This window comes from Durio zibethinus, chromosome 15 (assembly GCF_047325235.1).
Source record: "Durio zibethinus cultivar Kanyao isolate XHJ-2024 chromosome 15, ASM4732523v1, whole genome shotgun sequence".
NCBI classification, from domain to species: domain Eukaryota; kingdom Viridiplantae; phylum Streptophyta; class Magnoliopsida; order Malvales; family Malvaceae; genus Durio; species Durio zibethinus.
The window spans coordinates 22,341,150-22,361,159 of NC_143176.1; the positions used below are offsets into that span (position 1 = coordinate 22,341,150).

Consider the following 20,010-nt stretch of genomic DNA (forward strand, 5'->3'; position numbering starts at 1 on the left):
CTACTCATCTTTAAAGATAGTACACAATCGAATTAAGTTCTCAATTTGAAATTTTTAACAAATATATTCTGCCTCATGCAAAGTAAAAATAAGAAGGTGACAGAAATTACTACTTTGAGGTTCGAACTCAAAAGGATACAAAATCCGTTGCACCGACAGAGAATCCATGCCCAAATACCCAATGTAGATCAAATATTGAATCAAAATACAACACAACTTGATGAAGTCATGCCATGTTAATTTATGCGTATAAGAGGGTGACAGAAATTGAGTTGAAAAGGATTGGGTTTCAAGTGTCAAAAATATAGATTAAAAGGCATTGGGGAAGCAAGATCAGATAATGAAAAGCAAAAAAGAAAGGAAAAGAACGTAAAATCTGATATTGTTCTGCCTCCGCCTCTTACAGGTTTTGCGAGTGAGACGACAATTTCCTTTTAACTTGCTAACATGGGCTGCCCTGATTAACTTGGCTGTGCTGTCCAAAAAGCTGTGGACTGATTAAAACTCACCATGGGACCATTTCTCTTTTCCCTTCCAAGCAATTATAAATTATGCTTCATTGAGATCAGTTTCTCTCCCGAACCAAAAACAACACCTAACCTTTTTTTTTCTTTGGCATTTTCATCTTTGTTTCTGTCACTTCTCTATTTGTTGTACAAATCTGAACTTATGGTTCTGCCCGCCACATGACCTGTTCTTCTTCACTGATCTCACTGAACCGTACAGCCCCCTCCAACATGAATGACCTTTTGTCAGTTTGAGCTAATCTGACCCATGAATTCCAACCTTAATGGACCCAGCTCAATCATTTGGTCGTCTTGTCGAATTATTTAGGGTGTGGGACATGAATTCTTAATTGAAAACTACAATGTTAATTGATTTCTTTAATGACATTTCCTGGATGAAGTAGCTTGACAATTCTTAATTTATGTTTACCTGGCCTTCGTTAGTCCTTTGCTTTGCTCATAGTGTCCTACTAATTTAACTTTTACTCCTTGGAAATCTTCACTAATTTTCTTCCTTATATTCTTCGTCACATGAATGACAAATACTTGGCAGACTAAAGGATTCAATTTCGAGCAAATATATACTAATACGGATTAAATCTGTTTCGAAATTAGTTTAAAATTTTCTTGAATTACAAATAGTAAAATCTATTGATAGAGTATTGGAGTCTTAATTTCATGTTTAACTTGTTGAATTGGATTAGCTATCTTATCAGTATTTGTTTTCTTAACCAATAAATCCCAATGCCCCTACCAACATAAAAATGAGACATGCAATGATCCAAATCAATGGATATCTATCGACTATTATTTAGTACCATGAGAAAGACCAAAACCCGAACATGTAGTTGCATCTCACCAAACTAACAGCCTTTATTAATGTGGCTGATGCTTCAGATTATGTCTGCAAAAAGAAATATATGTTGGGAATTGAAATAACAGAAGGATAATATATATATATATATTTTTTTTTTTTTAATTTATTTATTTATTTATATATTTCACAGTGGAAACCGGAAAGAAACAAGTCCTCTTTTCAAATGCAAAATGTAAGAAAGAAAAGCAAGGGTATGTCCCAAGTAAACAAACTGCTGTTCCACCCTCAGAGAACGACAGGTAACATCCCTTGCTGCTGCAATATTTCTCTACTTCTGATGAAGGGAAGCAAAGATAATAAGACTTAATTTGTCATATTCCTTTCACTCCAGAGCCATGGAAGATGCAGTTACCTGTCTAAAGTAGTTAAAATGAAGTTAAATGACATCAAATTTTTTATATATGATTGCTTTCAAGCTATTGACAATCGTTTTTTTTATTAAGACTAGGTGACCTAGCTACTTGTTAATATAGGAATTCATCCTTCATATTCTTGCACATGCATGGATCTAATTTGAAGAAGTCAAACTATTGTATTATATTTAGACTAGAGCAAAGTGTTAACGTGCATGCATAATTATAAGACATTTTTAATGTGAGATTTTTAGATTAAAATAGAATATTATTTCTTATTTGATATCTTTGATTTTAATATTTCAAATTGTGATTGCAACGATTCATTAAAAAAAACGATTCAACATATTTTTATGTACCCATAAGTATTATATTAGATTTGAATAAAATTTTGGATCAATCTATCTTAATTGATTACTTTTAATACATCCCAAATTAGGTAAGAACCTTTACGATTATTGCATTTATTTTTTTACCATCAGAAGGCAGTAGAATCTAAAAGGATTATTTTGAAAGGCATAAGGGTAAAAAAAAAATTTAATATTCATTTAAACATTTGATAAATACTAAAATTTTTATTTTGAATTAATTAAATTTATAAATATATATTTTCATGCAATTAGTTTTTGATTGGATGAAAATAATTAATCAATTTTCATTTAATAAAAACTCAATCGGTAAAATTAAATTTTTAAAGAATTAAATCAATAATTATTTTTTTTTTGTTTTTTACCCTTTTGGCATTTTGAAATGAAGAGGTTGGCAGCAACGGACGGGGCATGTGCCTCCTCCCATCACTCTTTGTCAAGTGGGGGCGTCTTTGCCACCACATACAAACCCCACCCTTTGTCTTTCTTTTCCTATTATCATCACAATTTTCCTTTTTTTTTTTTCATTTTTTAAAAATTAATTTTCCTCTTTCTATCCCAACCTTTGTGACATTTTACCTAAATCAACACCTCCTAATCCAATAACAACTTTATTCTCATAATTAAATCAAATAAATTAAGTTGAATTAATTTTGTTAGTTAAATGCTTGTTTTGGGATTACAGAGTTTGCTACTGCCCCTTGACCATAATTGTCCTAATCTTTTTTCAATGGTGTTTGGTACACTTACTTTTTCAATTTGTAGATTTTTCTTTTCTTTCCTTTTCAAAAACATTACTTTCCCTAAATTCATTTCTGGTAGGTATATATATGTATTGGTATATCCATGCATTTAATTTCTCTAAATTCAATTATCCATTTGATGTTGATGAATACATGAAGGCTATATATATATTACGTTTAAGATTAAAAAATATCACAAACTTCAAAAAAAATTATATTAGATTTATAAATTGTTTATAAAAAAATTGTTAATAGTGGAAATCGAATTTAGAAAAAATTATATATTCATACTATAATATTATGGATTTTTTAAAAAATAATATATATAACAAGAAAAATTTTGTTCCTTTAGAATTTTTTTATATATAGTTAAACTGAAGAGAGGTGGTTCATTCATTTTCTTAAATGTAAATATCACTAGAGTACTATCCACATTAAGCTTGATAATTATGCATTGAATGAGATAAGTAATTAATCTTGTATAAACTCGAAACATAACGTATAAAACTTGAGATATATATTCAAAATTTAGGATTTAATTTAGTTAATTCATAAAATTTTTTTAATAATATTGTATTTAGTAAGCATGAGATTTAAATTTTAATTCATATAATTTTTTCAATTTACAATCATAAACAAATATTATATTCATATAATGAATTGAATAATTAAATATAACATCATAGTCAAAATTACAATCACTGAATAATCAATCGACAAATTAAAACATTATTAAGCAACAGAATCTACAAAATAAGATTTGAATTTAAAATTTCAAGGTTTTAGGACCTCTTTCTTGGTACTAAACCAAGGTCTTATTAGTACGTGTAATTTTTTTTTCTATCATCAAATTACGATTTTTTTTATATGAAAAAAATAATATATTTTGAAAATTCATATCCTAATTTTCAATTTAGTAATATAAGACCATTGTAACTTATCTTTAAAGAGTATCATTAATATTAATGCAGATATATTTAAACTTATTTGAAATGAATATTTGTAATAGAACAATTAATATTTATTGAAAATTTTACCTAATATATATATATATATATGTTAATATTTTTAACACTACCAAATTTAATTGAATGGATGAAAGATATGACAAAGATTGGTTTCAAATCTTTCAAGCCCTTTTTTTCAAAAAGAGACAAAGAAATAATAATTGTGCAATATTTGGGAGTCTTTATCATGTAAAAGCAAGGCAACAAATCATCAATTTATAGACCAAAAGATTTTAATAAATACTACTCTCCTCCACAGCATTGATTGTTTGGTGCTTTTATGTATGAAAAGGTATATAATATAAAGGGTGATATTTAGGTAGGAAAATTTTAATTTTCATTGGGACTAAAACCAAATTAATTATCTAATTAACTAAGGAAGGGAAAAATAAAAAGCAACTCATTTTTTCTATAAAAATTACAATTTTCAAAATAATTTTCATAATTAAGTTTTTTTTAAAGAATTCGATTTTGATATATTGATTGTGAAATTTTTTAAATTCAAAAATAGAATTAGATAATTGCTACATTAAATGATTTGCACAAACTAGCTAATTATATTTTAGTAAACATTTTAAGGAACATAATCTCTTTACTTATTTTAAATAATTTCAATTTTCAATTTGGAAGAGTTTTTGAAAAAAAAAATTCTACTTTATCCATTTTGGGATATAAATGCTTTCAATTTTTTTGTTAACATGAATCTCCCACATTAAAATGATGTGATTCAAAATTCAAATGTTCTTCCATTGACTTTAGGAAAAATAAAATAAAATAAATAAAACTTTCACAATAGGTTTCATGAAAAAAAAAATTTACATTTTCTATAAGAAAATGTTAGTTACTAAAATTTAAATTTCTTTTCATTAAAAAAATAAAACAATTATTATTAAAATTTGATAATTCATATATTCATATTATATTTATTTTGTATAAAATATAAAAAATATTATGTCATAATTATGATGATATATCAAATATAAAATATATTTTTTATTTTTATCAAATCCAAAAGATTTAGATTGTATTATTTTTATATAATTTTTAATATTTTATCATATTATAGGATTTAAAATTATTAATGCTATCCAAAACAAATAAATTAATTAAAAATCATTAATTAATTTGAAAAAAAAAAAAAAAACACTTTTAATGGGCCCATTGGTTCTTATAGTGGTTCCCAGCTTTCCTCGTTAACAGAAAACCTACAATCAATTATTGTCCCCCATTCACATAAAAAACTTTAATTAATGACTGCTTAACTTCCTCTCAAATTTAAAAAGGGAGGTAATCTCGTAATATTTTGGAAAGTGAGGGGCAACTTTACTAATCTTCAATATACGTTCTTTTTTTGAATTTTTTTTCAAAATGCATTTATATGTGATGCCCTTTTAGTTTTAGTCGTTTGTTTCCATTTTACAACGGTCGGATATTACGATGTACGAAGCTCGGTTAACGTAACCTTCCCCAAAACTTGCTGCCGTCCCTCCACGGTCAATTCAAGCTAACGCCGTCAAATCCGAACCAAAAGCTTCAGGCTCCCTCTCTTCTTTCTCAAGCTCTCAGCGTTCTCTCTCTTCTTTATTTTTAAAAAATGAATAAAAAATCGTTATGGATTTCATTAACTCTCTCTCTCTACAACCTAAAGCTCTCAGTTTCTTCTTCTTCTCTCTCTAGAATCGTCGCCGCTTGGATTTCCTTTCAACTCGTCGGCATTTTTATTAATTGTAAGTTTTCACTTAAGAACTTTCGTCGCCGATTCTCTTTCTTTTTTTTTTTGTTCCAAAAAAACTCTAAATCGGTTGATTCCGATCCGAATCTACACATAAATTTCAATTACATTTTTTCTTCTTATTTTTAATTTTCAAATCTATGTATAAAGTTAACAATTTTCTTTTTCTTTTTATTCTAATTTTCTTTCTATATATCTCAAAATGATGATTTTGTGTAGTATAACTGATTCATCAGTGTTAGAGTTAACTCACTGAGTTTCAGTTCTTCTTCTTCTTCAGTCACCGAGTGTTCTAAAACGTTTTTAGATTCATAAAAGAAACGTACATGTATTTAACTCTTGGAGTGATGCTACGCATATTCACTTTATCCGAGTTGGCTCAGTGTCGTTACACAGTGCTTTGAATCGCAGAATCATTAGAGCTTTCCGCTATGGAATCTTCACAGCAGCAACGAAGAGGAGGATTGGTATCGCTATCTCCATTGCAAACGCCACGTTTAAGTGATAAATCGGTGCGAGATCTGCGATCAGGAGAGTCCAATTCAAGTTCCAAACATGATAAAGATAAAGGCGTTAATGTTCAGGTTATTTTACGTTGCAGGTAAGTTTTCTCTTCTCTTTACTCTTTCCAATTAGTTATTTAATCAAATGAATAAGATTAATAACAACAATTTGGACTTTATTTGTTTGTTTATAGGCCGTTGAGTGAAGATGAAACGAGAATACACACACCAGTGGTGATATCGTGTAATGAAAGTAGAAGAGAAGTTTGTGCTGTACAGAGTATTGCTAATAAACAAATTGATAGGACCTTTCTTTTTGACAAGGTTTCAGTTTTGTTATTTTATGATAATATATTAATATTATTTCATTTTTCGATGATTGGAGGTTTAAATTTTATGGTTTTTTTTTTTTGTTTTTATTAAAATAAATTGTTTGGTTCTTGAGAAAATTTGGAGAGAAAAGTTGAAAGCGTTTTTATTGTTGAATTTTGAAAGGTACAGAAGGGTTTGATATTTTCAGTAACGATTGTTTTCTTTCTTTAGGTCTTTGGTCCATCGTCTGAGCAAAAGGAGTTATTTGATCTAGCTGTGTCCCCAATTGTGAATGAAGTTCTGGAGGGCTACAATTGCACTATCTTTGCATATGGGCAAACGGGAACTGGAAAAACATACACAATGGAGGGAGGGGCAAGGAAAAAGGTTCACTTTTGATTTTCTTTTTCATGGTCTTTTTTGCTTACTTTCAATTCTAAGTGAACTTTTGGTTCATGCAGAATGGGGAATTTCCAAGTGATGCTGGTGTGATACCAAGAGCTGTTAAACTAATTTTTGATATATTAGAAGCTCAGAATGCTGAATATAGTATGAAAGTTACGTTTCTAGAGCTTTACAATGAGGAAATAACTGATCTTTTGGCACCAGAGGAAACTACGAAATTCTTTGATGATAAATCTAAGAAACCCATTACTCTTATGGAAGATGGAAAAGGGGGAGTTTTTGTCAGAGGCTTGGAAGAAGAGATAGTAACAACTGCTAATGAAATTTACAAAATCTTGGAAAAAGGTTCTGCTAAAAGGCGCACGGCTGAGACTCTACTTAACAAACAAAGTAGTCGTTCTCATTCTATATTTTCTATTACAATCCACATTAAGGAATGTACTCCGGAGGGGGAGGAGATGATTAAATGTGGAAAACTGAATCTTGTTGACCTTGCTGGTTCTGAGAATATTTCACGTTCTGGTGCGAGAGAGGTATTGCATCACTATTCACCACCCTTAATGTATAATTTTCTTTAACAAACGTGTGGGAAGACTGAAGAGTATTGTCCTTGCTATAGTCTTATACAACAGTCAAAATGAAGAAGTTCTCTATGCTGCAATTTTTTCAAAGATTGTGATTTGATGTTGTCTATGTTAGGATATTTGAATGTTTTAAGTGTTGATCCCAAGTAAATTGACTATTGCAGGGCAGAGCAAGGGAAGCTGGAGAGATTAATAAAAGCTTACTCACTCTTGGTCGTGTTATCAATGCACTCGTTGAGCACTCGGGTCATATTCCATATAGGTATGTGGGTGAAAATTTCTCATTAGCATCTTGTTTGTGTTTGGGATAAGATTTATAAATACTTTTGCAAATGGCAGGGATAGCAAACTAACAAGGCTGTTGAGGGATTCCTTGGGAGGGAAAACAAAAACATGTATAATTGCCACAATATCACCATCCATCCATTGTCTGGAAGAAACACTCAGCACTCTAGATTATGCACACCGAGCCAAGAATATCAAGAACAAACCAGAGGTCAGTCAATTAGTCATCAGGATCACCTTTTGAGCTTTTTTTTTTTTGCTAAATTCTCTGGTATTATAAAGAAGAATTATCTCTTGTAAACAAAATTGAATTATTTTTTCTCATTGCAACACGTTGAAATAAATTAAATTTGTTACCATTACAGATTAACCAGAAGATGACGAAATCTGCTTTAATAAAAGATTTATATTCTGAAATTGATCGGCTGAAGCAAGGTAGTTGACTATTCCCTAAATTGTTTGCCAAGAAGACTTAATTACCTCTTCGATTGGTTCTTATATTTGATATTTTTTGCTTCCTTTTTTTATGTTTAATCAGAGGTGTACGCTGCAAGAGAAAAAAATGGAATTTATATTCCACGAGATCGTTATCTCCATGAAGAAGCAGAGAAGAAGGTTGGATTCTAACCATATGTTTGAATAGTAGAAGTGTTTGTCCCAAGTTTCATGGTGAATTAAATTTATTAGTATTATTATTAATAAATATTAGCTTTTACCTCAGGCTATGGCTGAAAACATAGAGCGCATGGAACTTGAGTCAGAATCTAAGGAGAAGGTATGTTTCATCAAAATCAACCCTTTAGTTCTTCCTGGTTTAACATTTGGCGGTCAAGCTAATTATACTTCCTTTTGTGCAGCAAATTACTGAGCTTCAGGAACTGTACAATTCACAGCAGCTGTTGACTGCAGATTTAAGTGAGAAACTTGAAAGGACGGAGGTATCACAATTTTGGATGGTCAACTGACAAATGTCATATTAACTCATTTCTTGTCTTAATACTGTGACAGAACTGAACTCTATTTCATTTTTCAGGAAAAACTGGAGGAAACTGAAAATGCATTATTTGATCTTGAAGATAAACATAGACAAGCAAATGCAACAGTTAAAGAGAAGGAGTTTTTAATATTTAATCTCCTTAAATCTGGTGAGTTAAAAGATGCTTGATCACACTTCTCTGGTCTGGGGCATCATCTTCTTTTTCTCCTTTTTCATTTTCCTGATTTAATATTTTTTTTGGTCACTTTATTTTCAGTTACAAGGTAAGGTCTTTATTAACATGTATGTGCACATTTCTGATAATAAGTAATGTATATGGTATCTGTATCTAGTTTGAACTCATGCCTGGTTCTAATATTAAATAACCTAATTGCTAATTCTTTCAGAGAAAGCACTTGTTGAGCATGCTTTTGAACTCCGGGCAGAGCTTGAAAATGCCACATCAGATGTCTTGCATTTGTTTGCCAAGATCGGTTAGTATCTTTCAGAGGGCATTTTGTTGAGCATGGTTTGTTCTCTGAAAGTAATGGTTTCTTTTTTAATGCTGTTTGGTTTTCAGAAAGGAAGGATAAATTTGAGGATGGAAACATAGCACTTATCCAAAAATTCCAGTCCCAGTTGACTAAGCAACTTGAAATCTTGCATAAGACTGTGGCTGCTTCTGTGACTCAACAAGAGCAGCAACTGAAAGGCATGGAGGAAGATATGCTGTCCTTTGTATCAACGAAGTCAGAGGTATGGTTTCAACATCACATTGAACATATTACGGGACTTGATTGATAGTCTATAATAGCTTATCCTTTGCATCACTGAAGGCTACGGAAGAACTTAGAGGAAGGTTAAGGAAGTTAAAGAGCACATATGGTTCAGGTATCAAAGCTTTGGACAATATAGCCACAGAGCTTGATGGAAATTCCAAGTCAACTTTTGGTGACCTAAATTCTGAAGTTTCTAAGCACTCACATGACCTGGAAGATGTAAGCTGTATTCAGATAGCACTAGTTTTAAGTGGACCCCCCTTTTCTAATTCTTCTGCTTATGAAGTTATTTACATGGTTCAGCTCTTCAAAGGAATTGCTTCTGAGGCTGATGCATTACTTAATGGCCTTCAAACTAGTCTTAACAAGCAAGAGGAGAAGCTATCTGCATTTGCACAACAACAGCTTGAGGTTTGTAATTTATTGCTTTGTGTCTAGGTTATAGCCTGTAATTGAGTTATTGAGGCACATTCTTTCTATTTCATATACAGGCACATTCCAGGGCAGTAGACAATGCAAGGTCGATTTCTAAAATAACAGTGAATTTCTTTGAGACTTTAGACATGCATGCATCCAAGCTGACCAAAATCGTGGAAGAAGCACGAACAGTCAATGACAACAAATTATCTGAATTTGAAAAGAAGTTTGAGGTAGTTATTGTTCTTAATTCAGACAGATGTGCTTTTATTGAAGCCTTTCATGGTAAAATACAATTCAATCTATTACACGTGTAGGAATGTGCTGCTTATGAAGAGAAGCAATTGTTACAAAAGGTGGCAGAGCTGCTTGCAGGTTCAAGTGCTAGGAAGAAAAAACTGGTATCTAGTGCTTTTAACATTGACATTCTTATGGGCTGTGCGTTCTTGATCTGTGCTTGATAACTTTTTTTGGGGATTGGGGAATAAGTTCCTGTATTCTTTTTTTTTTTTTTTTGTATTCTTTTAGGTCCAAATGACAGTCCATGATCTCCGGGAAAATGCATTAGGCAAAACCAGTGAACTGCAGAAAGAAATGTCTATAATGCAAGAGTCCACTTCCGTTGTTAAAACTGAATGGAACATTCACATGGAAAACACAGAATCCCACCATCTTGAAGATACTTCTGCTGTAGAAAGTGGAAAGAAAGACATGGAGGAGGTTCTTCAGAACTGGTATGGGTTTTTTGTGTTGTGATGATGATGATGCATTAAGTACATTTTTCCCTGGCATCAGTTTTCTAGTTTAATGGATTTTTAGTATCCACTGAACATTCTAAAAATTTCTGTGCAGTTTGAAGAAAGCAAAAATGAGTGCTCAGCAGTGGAGGAATGCTCAAGAATCCCTTCTCAGCCTAGAAAAGAGAAATGTTGATTCTGTGGATTCCATTGTTAGGTATGATACTTCCTCAAAACTGTTTTAGAATTTTTCAGATCTAGATCATTGATCATCTTGCTCTTATTCAATTAGGGGAGGGATGGAAGCCAATCAGATCCTCCGCGATCAATTTTCTTCTGCCGTGTCCACCGCCATTGAAGATGTAGACACTGCAAACAACAGTTACCTGACATCCATTGATTGTAAGTATCTAGATTCACAAAAGTAAATGAAAATATCAGATAAACTGATCAACAAAATACTGGCAGATTCGTTACAACTTGACCATGATGCTTGTGGGAACATGAATTCCATGATCGTTCCTTGTTGTGAGGATTTGAGGGAACTGAAGGGTGGTCACTATCACAAGATCGTAGAAATTACAGAGAATGTCGGGAAATGTCTGGAGGACGAGTACATGGTAAAAACTTGTGCTCTATTTTTTTTGTCTCATTAATGTTGCATATGAGAAGACTGAAGATCACTGTGAAGAAAAATCAGAAAATGTTGAATAAAATATTATAGCAGAAAATGTTAAACTCGCAGGTTGACAAGCCGTCTTGTTCGACTCCGAGGAAAAGGTCGTTCAACCTTCCCAGTATGTCATCCATTGAGGAACTCAAAACGCCTCCTTTTGATGAATTATTGAAGATATTTTGGGAAGCAAAAGCCTTAAAACTAGCGAATGGAGATGTAAAACTTCCCATGTTGTCAGCAAATGAAGCAGCAGCAGCCCAATCCTTGAAAGATTCCAGAGTTCCACTCACTGCTGTGAACATATAAAAAAAAATTGAACGAAGTACAACATATAAAAACAAAAATGGTATAGTGGTAAGAAGAATAGGAGCGTACAGAATCAGAACACGTATGGCTGTGAACGTCAACTCCCTCGCTCCTGTCTTGTATTCATTAATTTGTTCGTTAAAACAACAATTCCACTGGATGATGAAGGAAATCTCCAACATGGATACTAAACCAGATTTTCTTTACCTCTCTTTAGTTTTTCGCATTGGGGGCAATTTCTATTCCTGCAAATCCCCCCCTCCCCGCCTTTTTTTTTCGGTTTTGGTCGGTGAATTTTAATATTTACTCCATAATTTTTTTAATGTACTTTGTTGATAACTTAATTGCCTCAACCGTACCATAGGATAAGCCAGAGGTAAATTTGCATTTAAAAAAAAAGGGGAAAACCGGTAATTTTTTAAATGAAGATGCAGAATTGCTAATAAGGATTAGCAAATAGTTAAAGTTTAAGATCTGAATGCAAAATATCGAAGTTCAAATCTCATTTATGGATTGACGGTTTGTCTTAACCTTCTCCTGCTCTTAAAACTTTTTGTGACAATAAATGAAGATGCAGAATTTTGTTGTGCTTCTTATTTCATTTATCCACTTGAAAATGTGAGGTACCAAAGTGAATCAATCAATATTCTTACGAAAGTCAATAGACTGAAACTTCGAATGAAAATTCGAATAAACTCAAACCAAAGGAATTTCTCAACATTTTTCTAATTCAACTTTGTTTTATCTAACGAGAAACTCTTCAGTCAACTCATTCCAAGTTGCAAGGAGGCGCTGCTAAGGTAGGTTTCGTTAAATACAAGCATGAATATGTAATCATCAAAATCTTATGCACAGAAAGGGAAGAACTAGGCAAAGGCATTATATGGCACATTATGATGCCAAATTTGAATGTTTTATCAGCTCAGTCAACATATGAACTATATTTGAAATTATCAAAATATAAAATCAAAAAATATTTATGGAATGCAGAATCATGAAGTATCCACTTGTCGAAAACACATTCTTGCGCCTCAGAAGATCACTTTCTAATCTAAATTTTGTGCTAGAATCGCTATACATTTAACCTTCCAACGTATAACACCCACCTTGAATAAGAATGACAACCGCGACTTCAAGCCTAGGTGGATGTTGACCTGCAAAAATGTCAGTGTTTCACTGTGTCAGAAACGTCGCAAGCAAAAAGATGCAAATATCTTGATCTCATTTCTTTAAGGTGCCAATAGATCGCCATGGTTAAGACTAAAGCATTATCGGGTTGAAGAGATTTATAAAGTTGCCAACAGCTAAGAAACAAAAGTATGAACACCATGAATATTTCATAAAACTTTGGAAAACTACCTGAAATATTTGATCATAATAAGCTTGCACTCAGGAGTCCAACTTGGCTTTCTCTCCCAAAAGTTTCATCATCAAAATCTTCATTGGTGGAATTTTCTTGACATCGCAATTGGCTCTCTTGCACAGGATTTTGGTCAAGAGGCTCCCATGTCATTGGATGACCCCGCTGAGTGTTACCTTGCTCGGACCCATGACTGGTGTCAGCATTGTCCTCTGCATTTTGTCTATCATGACACTCCGTCACCATCTTTTTATCATCATCAATGCACGAAGGTTCAACATTAAGGTCAGATCCCAAATCAACTCCCGACTGATCCTCAGTTCCATGAAAAGCCACAGTTACAGCTCCTTGATCAGATTGCTCAGCAGTATCTTTCCTCGGCCTCTTCCATTTCTTAGTAGATGAAGTACCATCATCCTCAAAATCTTCTTCTTCTCTTTCTCTATGTAAATAAACCCACAATTTCCTCTCTCCATCAAATTGCACACAAGGATCACGTTCATAATGCAAACGGTCTAAGGCCCCACTAACAACCTGATTAACTTGTGCATCAGAAACATCTTCAACAATGTATTGAGAGTCTTTTATCAAAGTACAAACATCTGCACGGGTGCCAATACTTCCAGGCAATCTGGAAGCAGCATCTCTCACAAGACAAAGAACCGTAATATGTGGTGGCCGATCACTTTTCAGCATAAAATGCTCTCGAGCCTTTGAAGTTGGCTTACCTCCACACCTTCTCAAGGGAGCAACTATTGATTTTTTGCCATCAGCAGCTGTGTAAGAGAAGGCCCTGTCAGGAATAGAATACCTAAGAAGCTCCTCTCTACGGAAATAAGCTCTCACTTCTTCAGAACTTGGACTAATGGTATTAAGGCTTTTCTGAGCTCTTAGGTCTCTGAACCTTTCTTTCTCATCGAAATTGACTTGCATCAATTCAAGCGGTGGTGCAGGAAGACTCCCTATTTGTTGGAGAGTCTCTTGACCATTTTTTAGCCAATTTGCAAAAGAATCAACCAACTTGACAAGCATTTTGTGAGGAAGACCCCAGGCTTCAGGTGATGTCACCTCCTCAATAGTCTCATGGTCGTTTAAACTATGAGCAACTGGACCAACCCAAGACCAACTTTTAGTGAACTTTTCGTAGGCAACAAGTGCCTTCCAACCTTTGGCTCCCAAAGGTGCTGTTTTTGATGAGAAAATTTTCAGAACTCCCCGAACTAAATCTTGAAGCGGCTCTTGTGTCTCAAGGATACATGGATCTCCAGGATTCACTGTTAAACAATTAACAATCTCATTAACAGTTAATAAAGGCACACTTTTTTGCACAGAATGGTCCAAATTATTGGTAACTGTATTGTCCTGAGAAAGAACCCCATTCACACCACCTTCCTGCTTTCCATTCTGCTCCTTGCTAGGTTTGCCAACCTCTAAGGAATCTTCCGGAAGTGGAGTAATCATTGCCATGCGAACTGCAGAAAGAAGATGTATAATTGAGAACGAGAAACCAGTCTGAACTGTAGGGGTAATCAAAGTAAACGGTTTTTTCTGTGGTTTGGTTTCCATCTCCACATCTGCGACTCCCACATCTGCACCATGTGGTTCAGAAGCTTCCATATCAGGGGTACCGGCATCACCCTCCACTTTCCGTTTTCCCTTTTTCTTCAAGAAAACGGAATCATCAGTTTGCAGCTGAAGGTTGGACTGCAGGTTACTATCTTCACCTGTTCTGTCAAAATCTGCCACATACACCTTTCCTTTCCTCTTCTTTGTCACTGTGTTGCATCCTAGCAATGAAGCTTCAGATTTTTCACCACGATCATATGCTTTAATGCTAGGGCCCTTCTTCCTAGTTCTACCCAGGTTATTTTCCTTTGCCAATGCTAGTGTCACAGGTGAAGCATCCTCCTCATCAACAGGATAATTAGACAGATAATTTGACTGAGACATACAATGATCATAGGCAACTTCACCTTTCTGCCTTTTCTCAGTAGGGTAGGCCCTCGTTGAGGACATGTGTAACCTGTCACCAGGTTCCCCTCGTAACTGGCCATTCTTGCCCAACTTGGAAACCTTTTTCCTGTCAACCTCGTCCAAAACTCTAGAAGAAGAGCTATGCAAGCGACTTCTTCCATGCATCTTACCCTTCTGCTTTCCTTTCAAATAGTAACTTTCTACTCCTGGCACATGCACATTTTCCCCAAAGCTCTTTTTGGAGAAGCGTGTGATTCTGTCATGAGACCATCCATCCTCCATACTATCTTTCTTCAAAGATTTGGTCTTATTAGAACCTACGCCAGACTTCAACGAAGACCTCAGCCGAGGACCTTCTATGACACCACCAGGGTACACCACCTTGCTTCTCATTAGAGGATTGCTATCCTCATCATCATCAAATTGCTCAGAAGAGTCAGATTCTGTTTCTTCATTTTTAATAAATGCTCTACTACCTTTTGAAACGGCCATAACCGGTCCTCCATTTTGCACATAGTTCCCTCTGTTCTTCTCTTGTGATGATTTCATTCTACTGTCAGAAAGCAAGAATTGGTCATTCATCTGTGGTGAGGAAGCTTTATTATAAGATTTAAAACTGAGATCAGGAGACTCTCGCCCTGTTTTCCATTTCTTGCTCCTAATATTCCAATCATCAGATCTAACTGAAGAATCCACAGACAAATCTTCTCCTTGGTTCTTATTTTGCCAAAACAGTTCAGGGCGCTCGGATAAGTCAACTCGACTCCCTTTTGATGGCAACGGTGGAGTTCGGCCTTTCATAGGCTTTATCTGATCTCCAACTGCAAATTGCTGATGGTTTTCAGAATACTTGGACCTTTTGGAAAAATCATAGGATGTTCTCATGCTAGGTGGCTTTGAAGTATACATTTTTGCCTCAGAGAACTGATTCACATCCCTGTTCCTACCATAGGCATGCAAATCATGCTTTGAAGACAGAGGCAAACCCATGAAACTGTCATCCGCAAATTCTTCCCCTCTTAAAAGGTCATATTTCTTCCCTGCTCTCAATGAACCAGATTTGCCCATGATGCTATCATGCACAGCAATTTGGTCTCGCTGAATACCCCTTCCAAACATTGGGTCTTCAGCATCATCACCTAACCTCATCCGATCCCTTGTCCTGAGTGCTGCCCCAGACTCAGATTTCTGTCGAGGAAGAGTTCCTGGCAAACCATAAAGCTCAGAATTAATATCCAAACCAGGGTAAAAGCGGCTGCCAAACTCTTTTGCAGAAGGAAATTTTGACCCACCTGTCTTCAATATACCTTTTGGATTCTGCTTCCCATATTTTGCCGGTTCCAAACCCATCAGCTGTCCTTGTGAAATGAATTCTAAATTAGGATCAACCCCATAGCCAGAGTAGCGACCCATTTTCTGCAAAGCTTTCCGGTCCTTAACCCTTTTGCTCCACAGCCCATCACCCAAAACCTCTCTTTCAGAGGATTCAGAATCCTTATCTTCCAATTTTTCATACATCAAACTCTTTTGACTTCTCATAATATTCAAAACAAGAAGCCGCTCCTCAATACTGTATCCCTTACAATTAAGCCAAGTATCCCTTATTTGACAAAGATTAACAACCATATTATTCTGATGCTTCCTCAAATTATGGTAATGCTGCCGCTTCCGAAAGAAATTCAAACCCTCCCTATAAAGTGCAACCCTCGGCTCACACAACCCTCCTTTCAACATATCAAACAACTTCTTAATAGGACTCCCAAAATGAAAATTATTACCCTTAAGAAGGTCATTCAAAGTTCGCATAAATGTGTCCTGATCCATATCAGGCAAAAGCTTAGTCAGGCTAAACCTCTCTTCATCACTTAAGCACTCATTCCACACATCAAGAGACAAAATATCTCCCAATCCAGGAAGATCATATAACTCCAAAGAAACAGAACAAGTCAAGTTACCAACTTGGCAAAATTCAGCCCCAGTTTCACCTAATTCCAATAAATCAAAGTCATCCGAACCTGCTCCTGAATCAGCATCATCAAATTCATCATCATCATCATCACCATCAGAATCAACGGCTGAGCTTCGACGTTGAAGCTCATCCTCATCACTTGACACAGTGGTATCTCTACTACCAGGCGAAAACTCCGAATCAAACCGCGAAACTTTGAAGTTATTCTTCTCAATCGCCATACTAACATAAAACGCCAAAAAAATTCTAAATTTTTCAAAATATTATTTTCACCGTTTCCAAATAAAGCCAATTCATCAAAACCCTAACAGAAACAAATAAACAAAAGAAATTCTCAAAAATTTGAAATTACAAACAGAATAAAAACATATACAATAAAACAAATATAATGAAATTAAATTGAAGAAATATAACGAAACTGAGAAGAATAAATATACCTCAAGAGAATCGAGGAATTAAAGATTTGGAGATTTCTTCGTTTTTTTTTTTCAATTGAAGAAAAATAAGAAGAGGAAAAATTGAGAATTTGGTTAAATCTGGGAAACCCTAAGGGGAATTAAATAAAATGGGAAGAAGATAGGGAAGGGGGTTGAAGAAGACGGTGGTGACGTGGAAGAATGGTAGCCGTCGGATGGAGATTGGAGGGGAAAAGACGAAAAAGGGCAGGGGGCGCGGAGGTTGAGGAAAGAGAGAAAGAAAGAGAGTGGAAAGAAACTTAAGGGTTTGGTGAAAGAGAGAGGAAAGGAAGAGAAAGGGGGTGACTCGACTCGACTCAGTGAGTTGAGTTCGTGCGAAAGAGAAAGAGGGAAAGAAAGCCAGGAGAAAGTGCCCCATCATTTAGGAAGTTTCCGGCCGTTGGATCTGTCCCTCTTTATCCTCTATTCCCCTCTTCGACGTCGTTTCAATCCCCTTCGCCTTTCATTTTTTTTTTTTTTTATTTGAAGGTTTCCTTTTTCGAGTTGAAGTCCAGTGTCAATGGAAAAGGTTGTGTTGGAATTGGATAAACAAAAGGTTATATTTATCACAAACGAAAACTTTTTTTTTCCAAAAAAAAGTTTTAAAATTTTTTCATTTGATGCAATTGTTATTTTAATTTCAATTCAACTACAAAAAAGTTCTTATTCATTTCAATTTATATAAGCCTTTCTAGATTCAAAGTAAAAATTGTTATGATTAAATTATAAATTATTGTGTTAAGAAAAAATATTATCTATGATCAATGTGGATATCATTTAAAGATATAATATTTTGAGATTATTAATTTTGCACATCAAAATTATTAGAAAATTATAAAAGATTTTAAGATTTAGTAACCTTATGATATTGAATATAGAAATAAGTAAGTCCAATATTACTAAAAAGAACATGAAGATTAAGTAAAAAAAAATATCATATATTTCAAAGTTTTTGATTCTTCACACAAGATTACCAAAAAACAAAAAGCCATAAAAAATATTTCTTACAATCAGCAACTCCATGTTCAATATTTCCTTAATCTTAACATAAAAGTTGCTAACAAGCACACATAATAATATTACTAAAAATTAGATGAAAATTACGTATACACTAAAATTATATATAAAAAAAAAAAAACTACAATTATTATTAAAAAAAAAAAAAGCATTGTCGTATAGCTGATCTTAATACATTGTTTCACCTGCTATTATAACAAAGCTTCCATTTGTTGACACATTTTCAAGTATCTTTTGTTAATGGTATTTTTGGATTATCTTAGTTGAAAAGAGGTGAGATGAGGCTAAAGGAAGGCAGCTAGAACCTGTAATTAAAGAACACAATTAGAAGACGTCGGAATTATTATTTTGAGACATACTTCAACGCTCAAATTAATATTAAATATGAAAAAAAAAAATTAAAGTAGTACAATGTGTGGAAGAAACTTTAATGGCGGGAAATTTTAAAGTGTAATAGTATTTTTTTATATATTTTATTTTTTAATTAATTGATAATTAATGAGGTATATGCATAAAATTTACCATAAATTTAAATTGATAAATATGAATTATATTTAATAATTTTAAATAAACTAAACGTTAAATAATCAATTTTAAAACGACTGACTTAACATATTATCAGTAAAATCTTAAGCGAATCCTTCCTTCGACGATAAGTGAGTCATTTTCTCGAAATCAGGTGACATAACTATCAAAGCTTATCTTATCTGGATTACCTCAAGGCAAGATCGTGTTAACTAAGCCTTGACCACGTTGACTGTCGACCACCTTGGGCGTAACAATTTTCGAAAGGGCCAGCCATATGGAGCCGCATCAAGCCATGCAGCTGTGAGTTTGGAAAAGCCATTGATTTTTCTCTCCCTGCATTTGATTACCTGCTGATATTGTTGCAGCTTTGTTCTACTGTTGAACTGCTACATCTCCCACATATTGAAGAAGCTATTCAGGCCCACCTAAACCCAATCCAATTCTGGCCCATGGAAACTTCTGGCTACAAGCCTACAACTCAAATTCAGGAATCAAGATAATGTTACAGTCATTTGTAATTATTTTCCGAAGATTTTGCCATTGGTTTCATCCCCTCTTTTTTTGGCTTCCTTTGCCAAAGACATTAGTACAAAAAAAAATAATGGTGTGGAAGAAAAAGGCGGCGGCTAGCAGTTGAAATCTATTACGGCCTAAGATTTTAATGCAATGTTGGGAGCTGGTTTTTAAAATTTTTGGTTCACACTTATCTGATACATACTTATTATTATTGCATGCTTTTATTATGCATGTTGCTTGTTTACTTGTTATATGCTAAATTTAATTATATCGGCAGGAGTTATATCTTTTGTCCCTCAAGTGGAAATGCTCCAATAATTGTTATGATGCTTTTGTTATAATAATTTTGTTTCCAGAAAAAGATTTATATAAAGTTTTTTGAATGAAATTTATAAAATTTTTAATTAAAAATCAAAATTAATAAATTAAAAGATCTTATTATATAAATTATGTAAATTTTTTAAAAAAATTTAACAAATTTTTATATATTTTTTTAGATAGATATTTTCAATAAAAATATTGAAAGAATTTTTACCGTTGAATAAATATTGATTAAATTTGAATTATAAACAATATTTTTAATAATTTTTTTATATATTATTGATCTTCACATTAAATTTTATCA

At 33.6% G+C, this 20,010-nt stretch overlaps 2 protein-coding genes across 4 annotated transcripts; one reads left to right on the plus strand and one right to left on the minus strand.

Annotated features, from left to right (window-relative positions):
- The first annotated feature begins 5,257 nt into the window (after window positions 1-5,257).
- LOC111301437 (kinesin-like protein KIN-5D) lies at window positions 5,258-11,905 on the plus strand. Of its 2 annotated transcripts, none has more exons than XM_089744864.1 (23): window positions 5,258-5,581; window positions 5,983-6,187; window positions 6,284-6,413; window positions 6,633-6,788; window positions 6,863-7,339; window positions 7,555-7,652; window positions 7,730-7,886; window positions 8,041-8,110; window positions 8,214-8,290; window positions 8,397-8,450; window positions 8,533-8,613; window positions 8,709-8,820; window positions 9,059-9,145; window positions 9,232-9,407; window positions 9,488-9,649; window positions 9,734-9,841; window positions 9,922-10,080; window positions 10,165-10,248; window positions 10,376-10,581; window positions 10,700-10,801; window positions 10,877-10,986; window positions 11,053-11,204; window positions 11,330-11,905. In XM_089744864.1, the coding sequence occupies exons 2-23, from the start codon at window positions 6,018-6,020 to the stop codon at window positions 11,564-11,566; spliced, it is 3,165 nt and encodes a 1,054-aa protein (XP_089600990.1). In that variant the 5' UTR covers window positions 5,258-5,581; window positions 5,983-6,017; the 3' UTR covers window positions 11,567-11,905. The 2 variants fall into 2 exon arrangements, with proteins under 2 accessions (XP_089600990.1, XP_022752804.2); XM_022897069.2 differs by having other exon boundaries at window positions 5,998-6,187.
- A 528-nt stretch (window positions 11,906-12,433) lies between these two features.
- On the minus strand, window positions 12,434-17,708 carry LOC111301436 (uncharacterized). 2 transcript variants are annotated; one of them, XM_022897068.2, is made up of 4 exons: window positions 17,307-17,708; window positions 16,193-17,173; window positions 12,926-16,105; window positions 12,434-12,720 (listed from the first exon to the last, which is right to left on the minus strand). In XM_022897068.2, the coding sequence occupies exons 2-3, from the start codon at window positions 17,088-17,090 to the stop codon at window positions 12,939-12,941; spliced, it is 4,065 nt and encodes a 1,354-aa protein (XP_022752803.2). In that variant the 5' UTR covers window positions 17,091-17,173; window positions 17,307-17,708; the 3' UTR covers window positions 12,434-12,720; window positions 12,926-12,938. The 2 variants fall into 2 exon arrangements, with proteins under 2 accessions (XP_022752803.2, XP_022752802.2); XM_022897067.2 differs by having other exon boundaries at window positions 12,926-17,173.
- Window positions 17,709-20,010: the final 2,302 nt, after the last annotated feature.